The 19744-nt window shown below is 39.2% G+C and overlaps 1 protein-coding gene across 1 annotated transcript in view; it reads right to left on the bottom strand.

The window, feature by feature from the left end:
• esyt1b (extended synaptotagmin-like protein 1b) overlaps window positions 1-19744 on the bottom strand; it is a 41092-nt gene that overhangs the window by 6470 nt on the left and 14878 nt on the right. Inside the window, exons 15-41 of the mRNA XM_083972347.1 lie at window positions 19602-19688; window positions 19332-19481; window positions 17809-17922; window positions 17039-17215; window positions 16291-16376; window positions 16134-16182; window positions 15047-15136; window positions 14868-14963; window positions 13960-14031; window positions 13778-13864; window positions 12287-12433; window positions 11389-11495; window positions 11119-11299; window positions 8805-8975; window positions 8389-8471; window positions 7664-7712; window positions 7480-7569; window positions 6720-6815; window positions 6383-6454; window positions 5908-5994; window positions 5669-5815; window positions 4401-4537; window positions 4193-4295; window positions 3286-3380; window positions 2547-2700; window positions 925-1095; window positions 125-204 (exon numbers count right to left, since the gene is read on the bottom strand). Of these exons, the coding sequence (XP_083828473.1) occupies window positions 125-204; window positions 925-1095; window positions 2547-2700; window positions 3286-3380; window positions 4193-4295; window positions 4401-4537; window positions 5669-5815; window positions 5908-5994; window positions 6383-6454; window positions 6720-6815; window positions 7480-7569; window positions 7664-7712; window positions 8389-8471; window positions 8805-8975; window positions 11119-11299; window positions 11389-11495; window positions 12287-12433; window positions 13778-13864; window positions 13960-14031; window positions 14868-14963; window positions 15047-15136; window positions 16134-16182; window positions 16291-16376; window positions 17039-17215; window positions 17809-17922; window positions 19332-19481; window positions 19602-19688 (2978 nt within the window). The remainder of the gene's footprint in view (window positions 1-124; window positions 205-924; window positions 1096-2546; window positions 2701-3285; window positions 3381-4192; window positions 4296-4400; window positions 4538-5668; window positions 5816-5907; window positions 5995-6382; window positions 6455-6719; window positions 6816-7479; window positions 7570-7663; window positions 7713-8388; window positions 8472-8804; window positions 8976-11118; window positions 11300-11388; window positions 11496-12286; window positions 12434-13777; window positions 13865-13959; window positions 14032-14867; window positions 14964-15046; window positions 15137-16133; window positions 16183-16290; window positions 16377-17038; window positions 17216-17808; window positions 17923-19331; window positions 19482-19601; window positions 19689-19744) is intronic.

The raw sequence follows: 19744 nt of genomic DNA, 5'->3' as shown, positions 1-19744 counted from the left end.
ACACACACACACACACACACACACACACACACACACACACACACACACACACACACACACACACACACACACACACACACACACACACACACACACACACACACACACACACACACACACACACCTCCCAAGGAAGTCGTCAGAATCCAGATCTTTATCAAAGGCTTCAAACTTGATCTCCTGGTTGGATCCACTCAAAACCACCTGCGAAACAAACAAACAAACAAACAAACAAAACAAATAAATAAAAGCTTAATCTTTAAAAAAAAAAAAACAGAATACTGTATGTACATTAAAGGGATAGTTCAACATTTTGGCAAATTGGCCCATTGCCATAATTGCTATAGTCATAGCAGTAGGTTTGTTACCTTTAATTGTGGGTGCAAGCTGTTTTCAGAACGGCGGAGCAGAGCCGTGAGCTGCTCAGAGCTACGCTACGGAGGCTCATGGGATTTCTTGGTTTCCCTCATCAAACTCATCAAATACACAATCCAGACTTGTTATAGAGGTAAATTCAGAGACTGCTTACTGAAAAACTGTCCCTGAAGGCAACGCACATCAGCGGTTTTGCATGAATTTCCCTCTAAAACAACTCTGTCTGGTAACGATGTGTTATTATCTCATAGCGTGGTGAATGTGCAGGTCACAACTTGTCCACCAGAGCGTTGTGGAGTTGTTGGATTGTGTATTTGATGAGTTTGATGAGGGAAACCAAGAAATCCCATTAGCCTCCGTAGCGTAGCTCTGAGCAGCTTGTGGCTCTGCTCCGCCGTTCTAAAAATAGCTTGCACCGACAATTAAAGGTAGTGAACCTACTCCTAAAACTGTAGGGATTATGGCAATGGGCCAATTTGCCAAAATGTTGAACTACCCCTTTAACTCCAGAACCCGGCGTGCAGCTCGTTCCATCAGACGACTTCATACCTCGTACATTTCGTTCCACGTTGGGTTCAGATTCTCTTTGATGACGTGACTCTTGAATGCAACCCCACCGATGTTGATTTTAACGTAGGGGTCGCTCTTGCCCTTCATCATCATCAGGTTGTCCTTGGCAACCAGATTCTGGGCCTCCAGCAGGTGGATCCTCAGCAGCCCCTGCAGGGTGAAACACACGGGAAGTCTCTAAAGCAGCTGCTGGTTTTAAAATAGTTACTCCCCAATATGTGTCTGATGTGTTTTTTCCACTTCGTAAAACTCCCTTGTGTCCAGTGTGTAAATGATTTGGCACATGTCCAGTTTTATTTTGAGCTTTCTCTCAGCTTCCTCTGCAAAACAACGTTATATTTCAGGACCAGAGTCACAGTGTTTCACATGATAAACCGACTCAGTCAGACACATGACTGGAGACAAAAAGGAACAACAACTGAAGACTTGCTGTTCACTAAATGTGATCACACAGGTTTGATGGAGCCCTGACATTATTTAAAATTTAAAACAAGACAAGACGAGTTGATTTGTATAGCATATTTTTTACAAACAACATCATACCGACAAGAAAAGCTCCCAAGAAAACCTTTAAAGGGATACGCCTCACAAGCCTCACCCCCGAGTCCATGACCAGCAGATAGACACCATCCTTTCGACTGTGTGTGCAGTAACAAGGGAGATAGAGCCGTATCGCCCGTAATTAGCTTAGCTCAAACACTGGAAGTGTATGGGTAGTGTTAGCCTGCCTCCACCTAAAGTCATCAGAGAAACTCTTCAGCAACTCTAAACGGAAACCGGCGGGCCGATCTTGGTCTCAGAGCTGACAAAACTCTCCGGTAAGGCATCTTGAGCGGTCAAATGCCGGTAACGGGACGAGATCGGTCAAAACGGAGGGTTCAAGCAAAGACGCTTTATTTTGGTTCAAGCTAGCTACATCGAGGGTAGGTTAGCTTCCTATTTCAAAGTAAAAGCACAAATTATATCGTCATGGTTTTCTGTATGTAAAGGGCAACGGGTTTTATTTTGTGAAAGTAACCGGAAGTGCGTTGGTCACAACGGCTAGCTTGAGTAGCGCCGAATTCGTCCCAACAAAATTGTAAACAGCTGGTATTTAGACAAATTAACGACACACTGCTGATCTAAACGGCTACTTTCTCACCTAAACATGTTTGAAATGTGGATAAAGTGATATATTTACAGAGTTTAGAGCTAAAATGAAATCAGCTTCTGACTGCTGATTTCAGCTCAGGTAGGAGGCAGGCTAACACTACCCATACACTTCCAGCGTTTGAGCTAAGCTAATTAGCGACTTTAGGTGGAGGCAGGCTAACACTACCCATACACTTCCAGTGTTTGAGCCAAGCTAATTACGGGCGATACGGCTCTATCTCCCTTGTTACTGCACGCACAGTGGAAAGGATGGTGTCTATCTGTTGGTCATGGACTCGGGAGTGAGGCAAGACACGAAAAAAAAAGTTGGCGTATCCCTTTAACTGGGGAAAAAAAGGTCAAAAACAGTTTCTACATCATTTTGAACATTATTCAGTGTTAAATATCTGTAAATCCAGTTGGGACCATTATTATGATGATGATGATGATGAGGAACAAATCCCACTCACCTCTTTACCAAAGTCCTGACTGGGCGTCGTCTGAGGTGGAAGAACTTCACCTGGTTCTGGTTCTGGTTCTTCTTGGACCTGGACCTCTGCTGGACCCAGAGTTTCAGCAGGAAGTCCAGTCACTGTGGAGTGGGCCAGGTTGTCCAGACTGATGCTGCACAAGAAATTTTAAGTTCAGTGTTATGTTTCTGTAAGTTTATGGCTCACTGGAGTAATAATGAAGTAAAATAATAATACATCTAGGGCCTGCTCACTAGGGGTGTGCTGCCAAAAAATCAATTCACATAAGAATCGCAATTCTCATTTAATACGATTTAGAATCGATATAAAATGTCTCAAAATCGATTGTAAAAAATAAAAAAATGAAACTGCTGTCTGTCGGCCTCCATTTCCTTAGAATTTAAAAGGCAGCATGTTTAACTGCACTATTTTTTTTTAAATAAAGAGGCACTTTTAATTTAATTTGCTTTTATGCAACAGTTTCAACAATTCCATCTAAGCATGGATAAATGTTTAAAACTCAATAAATGTGAAAAAAGACACTTTAGTCATTCTGTCTTTCAAAGCAGACTGGAGTAGATCATGAGGATCCTTTGTACACCGATAGACTGAAGCAGAAATCATTAGGAATCAAATCGATTTTTGAATCGAAATTGGATTTTGAATCGAATCGTAGCCCCAAAACTCAGAATCGAATCTTATCGTGAGATAGTAAAAGATTCCCGCCCCTACTGCTCACCCTTCTGTTTGTTTTTGCTGTGGTTCAAACTGTCTGTTAACAGCTGTGTCCGACAGAGAGGGAGGTTCTTCTGCATCTTCTGGTTCCTCCACCACCTGAACAAACATTATATTACAGTTACAACGGTAAAAACCGAGACTGAACAACTGACTGTTCATTCATTCATTCATTCATTCATTCATTCATTCATTCATTCATTCATTCATTCATTCATTCATTCATTCATTCATAACCTTTATTTAAGCTCGGATATATATTGAGGAGTAACCTCATTTACAATGTAGCCGAGATGAGACACAAAACATAAAAGAACAGAACACAAAACATTTGAAACATACATAAGCATAACATAATACCGGAAGTTAAAGGTGACAAAGATACATTGAAACAAACGTGTAGTTAAAAGCAGGAGCAGTTAGAGGTAAAATAAAGTAGTTATGGATTTAAATTTTCCTATTGATAAAAGTGAGGTAAGTTTCAGATGATTTTGCAGAGTGTTCCAGGTTGTAGGTGCAACAGTAAGAGAAGCCGGTCTTTCCGAGTTCAGTGTTAATAGTGGGAACCTGCAGCGTGAGCCAATCTGATAAGTGTGTACGATAGAGACCTGTATTAAAAGATACTAATGAGTTAATATAAGATGGTAAGAGACCAATGAGGGCTGTAAAAATAAATAAAATCCAGTGTCGATCACGCCTGGCAGATAGTGAGGGCCATCCAACTTTGGTATACAGGTCACAGTGATGAGTGTTGTACTGTAGCTGTTGCCAGTAATAAACCTCAGGGCTGAATGATAAACGGTGTCAAGTGGATGTAAAGTTGTAGCTGATGCATGCCTGAATAAGATGTCTCCATAAATGTCTAAAACTGACATAAAAGTTGCCTTGATAAGTTTCTTGATGCAACTCACAGCAGCAGCAGGGTGGAGAGTATCAGGTGCAGAGAAGATGGAGGCTGGTTCAGGAGCTTCTGTTTCTTCTGGTTGTGTGGGATGTGTGGACTCTGCAACAGACCTGAACACACACACACACACACACTGTTGTCACAAAACACTGCAGCATCAAATGTGTATTATTTATTACCAACTCTTCATCATCAGATCAGTCTTGAACACTCACTCGTGCTTCGGGGGCTCTGGTGTTTCCTCCTCCTCTTCCTCTGCAGCTGCTCTGATCGTCTTAGCGACCGCCTGCTCCTCCTTCTTTGAGCCGGTGGCACTGGGCAGAGGAGCTTCAGTCATCCTGGAGTCAAGGAGCTGTCAACAACGCATCCAGCTGGTTAGACTGTGTATCAGAGACGTGGCTGAGGCTCTATAATAACTAAAAAAAAAAGGCAGTAATATCTAGTCTTAATAACATAAAGTCTGTGTAATTAAGGTAACCTCAAACAATTAGTGCCAAAATCTGCATTTGTAAAAACCGAGAGTTGGAAAAATGGGCCTAGATACTCGGTATCACTTTGGACCAGATCTGCTTTGGTCTCTGAATTTATGAGATTATTATATAGGTTAGTGTGATTTGTCAAGTATTTGAGATATGAGAAATAATAATAGATATATGAATAAAAAAAAAATAAAAAAAATATAGAACAGCTCAATAAGTAAGACTATACCAAGGATATGAAAATAACAATTCTATCTGTGTGTAACCGATGTCATATCTGGCCCTCTGCGTTGTGTTTCTCACGGCCTGCCCTAGGTGGGGTTCGATCCCACGACCTCCCGCACCGGAGGCGACGATGCTAACCTCTTCGCCAAGAGGTTGACAACCACTTGGCAGGTTGGTTAGCACGTCTTTTATGGGTGGAGTGAGTGCACATCCGCTACATGTGTGTATATATAGATTTTCTTTTTTCCTCTGTTTCTTTTGTTGCTGTTGTTAATTTGTTTTGTGTGTATACATACAAGTGTATGTTTGTCTAAGGAAGGTTCTAAGGACAAAAAGGTCTCTACTGATCCTGAAAAAAGTGAAAAGAACACGAGCATCATGGATAAAGAAAATATCCACCTTTTGTGTTAGTTGCGCAATACTTAATACAATAATTTTTCTTGAAAAAAAATCCTTTGTCTTCATTTTTACCGATAGTTTCATACAGTTACTTTAGTTCAGCATCTCAGTTGCTGGTATGTATATTTTTATTCACGAGATTATTTCCTAAAGGAGATATATCTTTAGTATCTATACATGCTGTATATTGTGGAGTTTTCCTGAACATTTCGTTGTGTTGAAAAGTTTGTTAAAAGTGTAGCCCAAAGTTTGGGATTGGCCTGTGGGGTGTTGGTGTTGGGATTGGGAAGAAGGCAAATTATCAGTGTAAAAAAAGAGAGAGAGAGAGACGTGGCTCTAATCCTGTGTGTTGGTGTTGGTGTGTGTTTGTGTTCTCGTACCTTGAGTTCAGCCCTCAGCAGGATCTCACTCTCAGGTAAAGCTCCATCCAGATGTTTCCACTGGTCCAGGACCAGCTGTGGCTCAGAGAGCAGCTCTCTAACAGGAACCACCAGAGATCCCATCGGCTGATCCCAGGCGCTCGACAACTACAGAGTCGTCAGGACACATTAATGAGGTCAGTCAGTGTTTATTATTATTATTATAATTATTATTAATGTGAGACACAAAGTTTCTTCACCTTTATGATGAGCATCTCCTGTCCAGGGTCTCGGACCAGGAAGTGGAAGGCCTCACTCCACTCAGGAGATCTGGAGCGATCGCACACCTTCAGACACAAAGAGAGGAAACTGTGCTTTTATATTTTTATACATTTACTCCATCACTTCTCACATTTTCACTTCAATCACTACACTTCAGTCTTCTCTGGTTCGTCACTAGGGGGCGCCAAAATGTAAATGTTCTCTTCTGAGAACGGGAAAAATGGAGCAGTAGAAAGAAACAGAAGTTTCTAGTCATTCATCTAATAGAATAATAAGAGAATAGAATAGTAATAGAATCATTCACCAACAGAGGTTGATTTCTAGTAAACTGTGACAGTGAAATTCTTCAATAAAATAAAAGATAAATCAATATAATAATAATAATAATGCAGATCTACACAGGGACAGCCAAAGTGTTTTGTGTGTGTATGCGTTTCATGTCTTTATTATCACCTTGGTTTTGTAGGTTGTGTCACCAAACACAAGCTCAGCTCCGGCCTTGGGCTCCTTCCCACTTTTCTTAAACTGGAAACAGAAAGAAACAACATTTTCATCACTATTTTCAGACAGGAAACTTTTCTTTCTTTTAAAATAAGATGAAATATTCATAAAAATTGGTTCTCAGCTACATAACTATTTCATCTTATTTCATTTGACAGTAATTATTTATCAAAACAACATCTTAAGAGGTAGAAGAAGCTTTTTCCACATTATACCATTAGAGCATCTCTCTGTCTATAACTCCATACTCTCATTATCATTAATGGCTCTGAGTGTTGTGTGGACTCACAGGTAACGACTGAGCTCTGTCCACGTAGACGAAGAGCAGCGCTGCAGAGGGAACGGCCTTGTTGTGGTACGACTGGAGAGACTGCAGCTGCATCACCTGCAGCAGAGACGATCACATTAATAAAAACACATCACAGTGACTCAGCGCCGACGCCACAGTGAGTCAGCGCTTATCTGGAGGAAACTGGAGAAGGAATATACAACACAACTGATCCAGATTATATATCTTTTCTTTTTTGTGTGTGGATTTTCTTCATTTTTTTGTGAAATTAAACGTGATATGTGGCAGGGAATACATGTGCAAAGAACAAAAACAACAAAGAAAAAAAGAAAGAAAAGAAGATGGCAACAATAGCTGAACTACTGATAGAGATACTGTTAACAGTAATAGAAATAATAAATCAACACTCAAACATGTTTCCATGTCCACATGTAAACAGACAAAAATACAACACCTAAACAGGTATTTAAGTGCTATAGATCTTATATTAAAGGCACTGTGAAGTATTTGAGATATGAGAAATAATGAATAAAGAAAGAAAGAAAAAGAAAAAGAAATATAAGATAGCTCGATAAGTAAGACTATACCAAGGATATGAAAATAACTATTCTTTTAATTCTATTTCTGTGTGTATAGGTATATAGATTTTTTTCCCTATTTTTCTTTTGTTGCTGTTATTTTGTTTTGTTTTGTTATTTTCAGATTATATACGTATATGTGCACATGAATAAATTAAGAAACTCAAACAAACCAGTCTGACCTGGTCGAAGGCGTCGTTACGGGACACGGTAGGAACCCACTCTGTTATCAAGCGAACACGTCCAGACTTCACGTCTTTCAGGTCGTACCACTGAAACGACACATGACACATGTTAATTAAATCACAGGCCGGTGAACACATGAACTGTACTTACATCCCTTTACAGTGATCATTAAACACTCACCTGGTCTGTGAACTGGGAGCGGATGATGTCCGACACACTGACTTTAAATCTGTTCCCAATGAAAAAGAAAAGTCAGACTTCTGACTATAACATGAAATAATACAGTCAAAAGGGATAGTTCAACATTTTGGCAAATTCAACTATTACCATAATCCCTACAGTCATAGAGGCAGGTTTATTACACAGTCCAACAACTCCACAACGCTCTGGTGGACAAGTTGTGACCTGCACATTCACCACGCTATGAGATAATAACGTATGAAGCAAATACTCTGAACTATTGGCACTTTTGAAATCCCTCCGCCCAGCAGCCGTGTCTGGAATGTAGTTCCGGCTGCATTTCCCTCTAAAACAACTCTGTCTGGTAACGTTGTGTTATTATCTCATAGCGTGGTGAATGTGCAGGTCACAACTTGTCCACCAGAGCGTTGTGGAGTTGTTGGATTGTGTATTTGATGAGTTTGATGAGGGACAGGGGACCTGTACCGTTCACCTCCATTGTGTTCACTGAGCAGCTCACGGCTCCCCCCCGCCGATCTCAAAACAACATGCACCGATAATTAAAGGTAATGAACCTACTGCTATGACTATAGGGATTATGGTGATAGGAGAATTTGCCAAAGTGTTGAACTATCCCTTTAAACACATTTTAGATTCTTACAATAAAGTAACAGCAGTGAGGAAATAAAGCCCAGTGATGTGTAAACCTCCACACCGGCCCTCACCTGCCCAGGAAGTCGTCCTTGTCCATGTCCTTGTCGTACAGCTCCACCTGCACTTCCTGTCCCGACTGAGGCCTCAGCACCACCTGACGGAGCAGCACAGGGGAGACAGGGTGTGTGACACCCGCTAATGTAATAACTGTCCACAGACATAATAAAAATCTGCAGCTTTTAATGTAATTATCCCACAAACGTAAAACACACACCACAACGACCATTATTCCTTGCATTATTACATTTGTGGGAAGTTATTACAATATTGAAAGTAGAAGATTTTCACTTCCCCACAAACGTAATAAATCCCTGCAAACCTAATAGTTATTACATTAGTGTGAAATTGTGTGTTATGTTTGTAGTAGGCAGCGGCCCATGCTTCTATGTTTCTATGTGAAATCATTCTTCATTACAAACACACACACCTCATACATCTCGTTCCAGACGGGGTTGAGATTCTCCTTGATCACGCTGCTCCTGAACGCAGCCTCTCCGACGCTGATCTTGGCGTAGGGGTCGCTCTTACCCTTCATCATCATCATGTTGTCCTTGGCGACCAGACTCTGAGCCTGCAGCAGGACGATCCTCAGCAGCCCCTGCAGGACCAGGTCACACCACATTACTCTACTGGTTCAATCTTTCTATTATTTTAACACGTGATGCTGTAGATCAGTGTTTTAATGTTACAATGTAAAACCAAAATACAATAAACAAGGATAAATGCATTAATTACTAATAAGCAATGAATGGGTAACACTTTATTTGACGCCTATCTCTATAATTGCATTATAACCATATTTATAATGAGTTATAATGCAGTTATAGCACTGTATAATAGTTAAAAACACTCATAAATGATCATAATGCTTTATAACAATAATCATAACACACTATAAAGCATTTTATCATGACTTATAAGGTCAGGTATTATAATACGTTATAACTGTTAGTAACTCACTGACAATGCTATATATATAGCGATATAATATAATATAGATAGAATAGAATATAATTTCAGATATAATTTCAGCTTTAGACAGGAGGTATCACTGTGCTGCTCTATTTATAGATTTATCTAAAGCATTTGATACAGTTGATCATCATCTGCTCCTGAGAAAATTAGAGACAATGGGGTTGGATGATATTGCGTGTGCTTGGTTTCAGAGCTACTTGACTGACAGGCATCAATGTGTTAAGCTTGGCCATACAAAATCAGATTTTTTGACTGTTACGGGAGGTGTACCACAAGGGTCAGTCTTGGGTCCATTGCTTTTTACTCTTTATATCAATGACATTATTCCTTCTTTAAATGGTTGTAATGTCCATTTTTATGCGGACGACACAGTTTTATATTGTATTTCGGATTCTGTTCAGACAGCCATCAACAACCTGCAAACTACTTTTAATTCTTTTCAGGATTCATTAATCAAACATAAACTGCTGCTTAATGCAAACAAGACAAAATATATGTTGTTTACCCGATCCAAAAATGTTGATTACAATAGTATCCATCTTTACACCAAAACTGGCTCAGAAATTGAGAGAGTCAAGGAGTACAAATATCTTGGGATCTGGCTAGAAGAGGATTTCTCGTTCAAATATCATATTAATGAACTTATCTTAAAGTTGAGACAAAAAATTGGTTTTCTGTACAGAAACAAATCTTGCTTTCCAATGCTCTCAAGAAAATTAATAATTGAAGCGGTGTTTATGTCCGTCATTGATTATGGTGATATCATCTATAGACATGCTGCTGCCTCAACTCTGAAACGTCTAGATTCAGTCCATCATTCAGCTCTAAGATTTATCACGGGTGATAAATATGATACTCACCACTGTGTTTTGTATGGAAAAGTTGGTTGGCCTTCTCTTGAGGAAAGGCGCAAGAGGCACTGGTTTTTATATATTTTTAAGGCTCTTACAGGCAAATTACCACTGTATGTAGCAAATATGTTGGAATGGAACTCTGGTACTTACAGGACCCGTTCGGCTGAACTACTGCTACTCAAAGTTCCTCGAGTCTTTACGAGTATTGGCAAGACTGCTTTTTGTTATGATGCCCCTAGCTCTTGGAACGCGTTACAGCACATCCTGAGATTGGATGCGCTCCCTTCACTCAGTGAGTTTAGGTACTTGGTCATGAATAACTGTGTTTCCATTTGTAACTGTTTCAGATGATTGTGTTTCTTGTTTCTTGTTAAGTGTATATTGGTTGTAATCACTTCAAATGACTGTAACCACTGTCAATATTTTTAAACTGCGTTGTAAACTCGACGACATTGAAAATGAGGGCAACCTCAATGTCTCTCGAGAATAAATAAAGGTTATAATAATGCCCACACCGATAATGCATTATAAATATAGTTATAATGTGTCATAATTGGCATGTATAACATGTATAACTATCATTATAAACACTCATAAATGATCATAAGGCTTTATAACAATAAGCATAACACATTATAGAGCATTGTATTATATATCATGGATATCAACACGTGTATGTATGTAAGGTATAATATACAAACTTGATAAATTGTAAGACTCTTGCTTAGATTATCTTGTTCATTCTTCTCAGTTTAGTTAAAAATCTATTTTTAAATTGTGTTACCTTGCTCTGTTATGTAACTTTCTTTCTTTTAAACAGTGTAGGCTACATCAGCTGCAGCTTTAATCCAAATTGTATGTATGTAATGTTATGTTGAATGGACCTAAATAAATAAAAGCTGCTGCTACTACCTCGGTGGCGAAGCTCAGGTCTGGAGACGTGTGAGGAGGTCGAGCTACGACAGGAGCTGCTGCTTCCTCCTCCTCCTCTTCCTCCTCCTTCTCTTCAGTCACTTCAGCTGCTGTTTCCTTCACATCGGTGACCGAGGAGACGACGGACGTCTCCACAGGAGGAGCGTCCACTGAGCTCGACCTGGAGACACGAAGAGGGAAATTTAATTTAATTTAAGAGTCAATAGAGAGAAGGAAGATAATGGACAGACTGTATCTGAAGAGTCTCACCTCAGGACTGTGTCGGTCTCTGGTTTCGGCTGAACGGGGAACGGGTCTGAGGCTGCAGAGACTTTAGGCTTTACAGGAGCACCAGGACATTTGGTTGGAACCAGCATCTGCAGATATTATTTGATTGATTATTATTGTTTTACTTTGTTAACTAGCTTTGTAAACATTCTTTTTATTCCCCGACTCAGTGGACTCTTAACTTCTTAATTTGTTTAGTCCCCCACTTTTGTTTTACTAGTTTCACTGTCTTCTATTTCTAATAAACATTTTATTTGTCCTTATTATTTTATTTCCCCTTCACTCTTGTCTTATTTTATCTCAGTTTTATTCTGTTCTTATAGCTTTACTTTTACACTTTCACTTGTTCATCATTTCTTCTTATCCCCCTTATCATATATAACCCCCTTTTTATTTATTTTCTATCTGACTGCCTGCATCCTACATTGTAATTTGCCTCCTCCTGGTTTCAGTTTGTTCCTTCAGCTGTTTCTTTCTACTTTTTTTTAAAAATCTGGTTATTCTTATTATGGTATTTTTTATCTATTTGTTTTATTGTGGCCTGATGCAAATATAATTTCATTCTGCAATACGTCTCAATACATCTTGATGTAATGTCTGAATGACAATAAAGACGTCTATTCTATTGTAGTCTGTTCTTTTCTTTTCTTATGGTTTTATGGCATTTGTTTGTGGTTTGTCTTCTGTGGTTTTTATATGTTCCTGTTTTCATCAGGTGTTTTGTAAACTCCTGTTTTTAAAGGTGCTACATAAATTATTATTTTTATTATTAAAGAAGGAAACTGAGAAATAATCATCTTACAGTGAAAGAAACAGTGAAAATGAGACTGAGAAAAGTGATTATGTGATGGTAATATGTTGAATAAGAGAAAATAAAAACCTTGAGTTCAGCTCTCAGGAGAACCTGGCTCTCTGGTGAAGCTCCGTCCAGGTGGAACCACTGATCCAGGACCAGTTCTGGTTCTGACAGCAGCTCTCTGATGGGAACCACCAGGGAGCCGATGGGCAGAGTCCAGCTGTGGGAGAACTGGACACACACACACACACACACACACACACACACACACACACACACACACACACACACACACACACACACACAGCAGACTGGAGTTAAAGGACAATTCCGGTCATCTTTGACCCCTAAATCGTTGTCCTGATGGTCACCCAGTGTTGGTTGGAGCAAAAAACACGACTAAAATTGATGCAGGCAAACCGGAGTTACCATGGCTACCTGGCGCTAGGGATAGCGACAACGCTAACCTATGGGGGCAATTCTTTCAACCACAACAAACACTCAGAAAACAATCAAATATCTATGGTACATGACTGGAATCCTTATGACACACCACTGAACTCATATATGGCGCTTTTCCACTGGCGCGGCACGGCGAAGCACGGCCCGCTTTTTTTGCTTTTCCACTAGCCCTAGTACCTGGTACCAGGTACTATTTTAGTACCTCCTCGGCCCTGGTTCCAAGCGAGCCGAAGCGATACTGTAACGTGACGTCAGTCGACTGCCTTCCACTGATTGGACAGAGCGGCAGAGCGCAACGTCCGACATGAGAATCAAACCTGGAAATTTCAAAAACAGAGCGGCAACAGCGTCAGCTGATCTGTATCGAGACTGTTATTATTCCTTCACCCGAGTTAAACGTTGCTGTGTGTAAAACCACTGTGGTCTGTTAACGAGGTGCAGACGAGTGAGTTTGGAGCTGGCGAGCGGATCGAAAAAAGAGGCGGACAATGCGGCCCCGCGATCGCCTCTGTGATCACCCCTGTGCCGACCCCGCCCCCCACTAAGGAGGAACTAGAGAACTCAGCTGTAGTGGAAAAGCACCTTTACCGAGCCGAGCCGAGCCGTGCCGTGCCGTGCCGTGCTGTGAAAGTGTAGTGGAAAAGAGCCAATAGTGTACAGTATAAACAGTATAAACTTTGTGTTTTTGCATGTAGCCACTCACCTCAGATAGCCCAACTCTGAAACATCCTGGAAAGACATTACTATCCCATCACAGAGCGCCTGCTCTCCCCGACACAGAAACTAACACTTTGTCCTTGTTGTGATGATTTCTTTACTAAAATAAACGGTCGAGCAGTGCAGTGGTAATGTCCAAAATATCTCCGACCGTACCATAGATATTTGATTGTTTTCTGAGTGTTTGTTGTGGTTGAAAGAATTGCCCCCATAGGTTAGCGTTGTCGCTATCCCTAGCGCCGGGTAGCCATGGTAACTCTGGTTTGCCTGCATCAATTTTAGTCATGTTTTTTGCTCCCCCCAACAATCAAATCAAGTCAAAAATGACCAGAATTCTCCTTTAACACACAGAGAGGTTGGGAGTGTTTGCACATCAGGCATCAGGAGCCAGACTACCTTCAGCACCAGGATGTCTTCTCTGGGGTCTCGGACCATGTAGCTGAACGCCTCGTTCCACTGAGGAGACGTGGTGCGATCACAAACCTTCAGAGGAGACGACAGAGTTGAAAACCTTAAAAACAGTTCATCTGAATAACGACATCATCTTTACATCCGTCCATCCATCCTCTGAGTCTTACTGTAGTTTTCCGGGACACTTGTCCAAGTGTCAGCTCTGCTCCCACTTTCGGCTCCTTCCCGCTCTTCTTCAGCTGCAGAGACACAGAATGAGTTTAAAATAAAAATGCAAATACTGTAAACATTACTCACATACATGGGGAATATTTTCCCATGTGTTTCAAATCAAAACTTCAAATTTCAAAATGCAATTTTCATGTCCCAATAGTTGGAAAAAAAACAGTTCTTTATTTGTGGAATGATCTAAACTTAATATTATTTACATTATCGCTGTAAAGGTTTAAAAATCAGGTGCAAAATATAAATCAATAAATGTATATATACTACACTTCAAAAACTCTAAATCTTGTCTTATTTCTTGTCAAAGTGTCTAATTTCTAGTCAAAACTAATCTCTTTCCACTTTAAATAAGACTCATCACCTAAAAATTTACTTATTTTTAGATAACTTTCACTTGTTTCAAACTAATTTTCACTTGAAATGAGTAGAAAAAGATTTTTATCAGATTTTTCTACTTATTTCAAGTGAAAATAGGCTTGAAATAAGTAAAAAAGTGTCTAAAAACAAGCTGCTTTTTTCTGTATAACTGTGTATGTATAGGTATAATGAGATTAGTTTTGACTAGAAATGACATTTTGACTAGAAATAAGACAAATATTCTTGGTAAGATTTTGAGTTTTTGCAGTGTATACTTGATAAATGTTGTTTATTTGACCAGTTTGAATTTAATTCAAATCACATTTTGATCCTGAATCCACCAAAAAGCTGGGATCAGAATAATCCATTTTTTTTTAATCAAAGTTTTCCCAATCCCACTAAAAAGTTATGAACAACACAAACTGAGGGTTTTATCCAGACGAAAACCAAGACGATCAGATGACTTTTAAACAACGGGGCGTCGAGGACTCACCGGTAAACTGTCCGCCTGCTCGATGTAGACAAACAGCAGACCGGCCGAGGGAACCGCCTTGTTCTGGTACGACTGTCTGGAGTAGAGCTGAAGAACCTGAAGACACAGGAACCAACGGGTGAAGAAGATCAAAGCTTAACACCAGTCGAGGTCCAGCAAACTCTGACTTTAATACCGACCTGGTCCAGTCTGTCTGACTCTGAAGACGTTGGGACCCACTCCAGAACCAGGTGGACTCGGCCGGACTTCACATCATTGAGGGTGTACCACTGAGGAATGAGGAGAAGACACGTTAAACTAGGAAGTCCTGGTTTTACTTATTCATTTTATTAAATCAACCAATTTCCATACAGGAAGCAGCTCAAAGTTATTTACACGATAAAAAATAATAATAAACACAGAGGACATTGACACTGCAAAAACTCAAAATCTTACCAAGAATATTTGTCTTATTTCTAGTCAAAACAAATCTCATTACTTAAAATAAGACCCATCACATAAAAAGTAGCTTGTTTTTAGACACTTTTTTACTTCTTTCAAGCAGGTTTTCACTTGAAATAAGTAGAAAAATCTGATAGTGGAGCAAGTTTTTCTTTCTTATAACAAGCACAAAAAACCTGCTTTCAGTGGCAGATTTTTCTACTTATTTCAAGTGAGAATTAGTTTGAAACAAGTGAAAATGATCTAAAAACAAGTTCATTTTTAGGTGATGAGTCTTATTCTAAGTGGAAAGAGATTAGTTTTTACTAGAAATTAGACATTTTGACAAGAAATAAGACAAATATTCTTGGAAAGATTTAGAGTTTTTGCAGTGTACACACATAGACATACATACACGCATTCACACATCCAAAATTTAAAACACTGAGGAATTAAAAACACACAGGAAACTATCTTACACTCAACAATTTGTACTTTGCAGGGGGAAAAAACACCAAAGAGTGGATAAATCTAAGATAAAATAAGTAAATGGAATAAAATAAAATAAAATACATAAATGTATAATATGTAAATAATTCAAAGCAATAGAAGTGGAAATACTGCATAAAACTAAAGTTTAGATCTAATAAAACAATAAGATAAATTAAAACAATAAATCGTTATATAAACCTCAAAATAATACAATTCAGTTAAACGTCAGACTAAAAAGGTAAAAGTCTTTAGTCTTACTCTTCAGTTTGCTTTTAAAAATACGAGACGCTTTTTCCAAACGTCCAAATGTTTCTGAATCTCAAAACCCCCAAAACGCAGCCGAGTGTCTCTCACCTGATCCGTGTACTGAGCATCAATGATGTCCTTCAGACTGATCTTCAGCCTGCGAATCAAGAAACATGAGATTAGAGAGCGACTCCTTTAATCTGATTTATTTTAATATTATATAACAGATTATATTTAAGATTATAACAGATTATATTCAGTTCACCTGCCCATGAAGTCGTCCTTCATGTCCATGTCTTTATCTAACACCTCCATGCTCAGATCCTGACCCGGCAGCTGGGTCAGAATCACCTGCAAATTATAAATGATATTTATTATTAACATATTCAAACTTTTTACAGTTTCATAAAGTTAAAGGGATAGTTCACCCAAAATTAAAATTTCACTCATTATCTCCTCCCCCTCATGTGGACTAAGGGCTGTGAGAAGTTTCAGAGTCCTCCGTGCCTTCTCTGAGTTACAGGGGGTCTCGGCGTAGCAGTGCATGTCCATATAACGGTTGCAAATGGATACCAACTGTCTTCGTAACAAAAAGACACACCAAAAAACATCCAAATACCTCCATGCTGCTCGTATGTAATGTCTGTCTTGTATTGAAGCCCTGAAATGCGAAATTGTTCCGAAACAAATTAAATAAGTCTATTTTTCAAGCTTGTTTGTAGCGGAAGCTACAAGACGGACATTACATATGAGCAGCATGGAGGTATTTGGATGTTTTTTGGTGTGTCTTTTTGTTACGAAGACAGTTGGTATCCATTTGCAACCGTTATATGGACATGCACTGCTACGCCGAGACCCCCTGTAACTCAGAGAAGCCACGGAGGACTCTGAAACTTCTCCCAGCCCTTAGTCCACATGAGGGTGAGTAGATAATGAGTGAAATTTGAATTTTGGGTGAACTATGCCTTTAAAGAAAAGAAACCCCTGTTTTGTTTTGCTCTGTTTTATTTTACCTCGTACATCTCGTTCCAGGTGGGGTTCAGATTGGCCTTGATGACCTGACTGGTGAAGGTTTCTCCTCCGATGTTGATCTTGACGTAGGGATCGCTCTTTCCCTTCACCATGCCGCCCATCAGGTTGTCCTTAGGAACCAGGTTCTGACCCGACAGCAGGTGGATCCTCAGCAGTCCCTGAAAAACACAACAGAAGTCACACTTTAAAAGAAGTTTGTGCAAACGTATTAATATTACTTAATGTTATTGTCTATTTTTTATCTACTGCTGTATATGTATCTATTTTATTTATTCTACGTCTATTTTTCTACTTATAATTATTATTTCTTATTTTTAGGATCCTTAAGTTGACTACCAGTTCAGATACAAGTATACCTGTATACTGTAGGAGGGAGTGTGGGTGCTTTTGTAATGATGTGAAATTTTCTTTCCTTTTTATTCTTATTTTATCTATCCAACACTGCAAGAACTCAAAATCTTTCCAAGAATATTTGTCTAATTTCTTGTCAAAATGTCTAATCTCTAGTCAAAACGAATCTCTTTCTACTTAAAATAAGACTCATCACCTAAAAATTAACTTGTTTTTTTTTTTGCAGTGTATTTTTCTTTCATTATCTGCTTTGTTGATAAGACTTGGTGACATGTCTACAAAATGAAGAGCAACATGTATAACCTATAACCTATAACCTATTTTTCTTCAAATAAAAAGTTTAGTTACAACAAAGAAAAGAGTTTGTGCAACAAATACACAACTGCCGTCCTCCATTTACCTCCGTGGCGAAGCTGGGGTGGGGGGACGTCTGCTGCGCCAGCTGTTTGGACGGATCAGACGCCAGATTACCGGACGCATCGGAGGGAATTCGCTCCTCATCCAACCACAGGACCTGGATGGAGAGAGACAAAATATGACAGAGATTAAACCACTCAAGAATTAAGACTTTTTTTTGTTTGTTTTGTTTTTGTAGCAGTGCATTTAGTAGGTATGAAAGGACCAGTGTGTTGGATTTAATATCATTGCATTAATATTCATTGCTGTGTTTTCATTTATGTATAATCACCTGAAACTTGTCATCAGCTTCAAATGAGCCTTGATGCTAACTTAACCAAGTCTCTATTATATCTACAGTAGCCCTGAATGGACAAACCAGACAGAGTCTTTCATGTTTTTGCAAAACTGTTCATCTTGCATGAACTGACTGACTGTATATATGTCATATTATGGCCGTAAAAAACACCTTTTTACAGATTTTGTCACTATTTCTTTTTCTGTTACTACTATTATTAGCCTAAGTTATTCTATTTCTTCTAAAGTTGTTCTTGTTTTTTCTTTTTTTATTCTCCTCTATCAGAGTTGCTGTGACACCATTATTTCCTGCAAAGGGGTAATAAAGTACTCTCTGTTTTTATGTCACCTGAAGAAAATTACAGATTCTTAGCTGTCTCTGCATTGTTGTGTCTTATAAGTGTGTTATATGTGTGCATGTAAATAATATGTTTGTTTTAGGGCTGTCAGAGTTAACGCGTTAATCGCGATTAGATTAATTAAAAAAATTAACGCGATTAAATTTTTTAATCGCGGTTAATCGCGGCCCATTTTGTCCTCTGTCTGCTGGACTGGAGGACTGGAGTGTGGGACCTCCAGTCCAGTAGGTGGCGGTAAGCCACCTTCAAGTTGGTTGCTACACAAATATACACAGTCTAACATATATCCACAGCTCCATCCATTGATTTTTTGACGGCTTTGTTGTAAACAAATGCACATGGCCATGTATTGATTTTTTTGACGGCTTCGTTGTCAACAAATGCACATGGCCAGGCAGAGGCGTAGCAAAGTAACAGGCAATTTCCACTGGATGCAATTCGTTTCAATTCTGTGTGAGTTAATGCATCATGTGTTATGATTAGGTAGGCCTGCTAGGTTTGGTCTAAAAGTTGTTTGTCTAGAGATTATAACACTTTTGAGTGTTGAAAGTCCAAAGCGCCATATATAATATTTTTAATAGAGATTAATCGCGAGTTAACTATGGAAAAAATGCGATTAATCGCGATTAGAAAAATTAATCGTTTGACAGCCCTAGTTTGTTTATGTTCTTTAAGTTTATTTTTATGATACATTCCTGCACTTTAAAACCAAAACATTTTTTTATTATTGGCAATAAACACGTTTCTGAAGTGTTAGGATGTGTTGTCTGTGATCTACAACCTCACCACTAGATGGCACTAAATCCTAAACACTGGCCCTTTAACTTGTCGAGTTGATGATGTGTATTGTGTATTATTATTTGACATTTACTCTGAGAACTGTGTTGATGTAGATGCGACTGGCCGATCCAGCGTTGTCCAGCTGGAACCACTGGTCCAGAGACAGGTGGGCGTTGGACATGAGGCGGGACAGAGGGACGGACAGGCTGCCCAGCGTCTGCACACGGTCCGCGTCCTTCACCTGCAACAGAATTACAAAAAGAAAAAGGGAAAGGGAAATTAAATTTGAATAAAATGATACTGTGATACAACAAGTTCTGTTGAGTCACAATAATAATAATAATGATGTTGTTGTTGTTACCTGGATGTCTATGTCCTGTTTGTGAGGATCATGGATGAAGAAGGTGAACGCCTCCTCCCACTCTGGATTAACAGTTGTGTAACAAGTCTGGAGGCAATGAGAGTGAGTTCATTTAAAGGAGCCATGCATATGAAACAGAAATA

Source organism: Trachurus trachurus (genome assembly GCF_905171665.1).
Source record: "Trachurus trachurus genome assembly, chromosome: 5".
Classification (NCBI taxonomy): Eukaryota; Metazoa; Chordata; class Actinopteri; order Carangiformes; family Carangidae; genus Trachurus; species Trachurus trachurus.
This window is presented reverse-complemented; position numbering and strand designations above follow the sequence as displayed.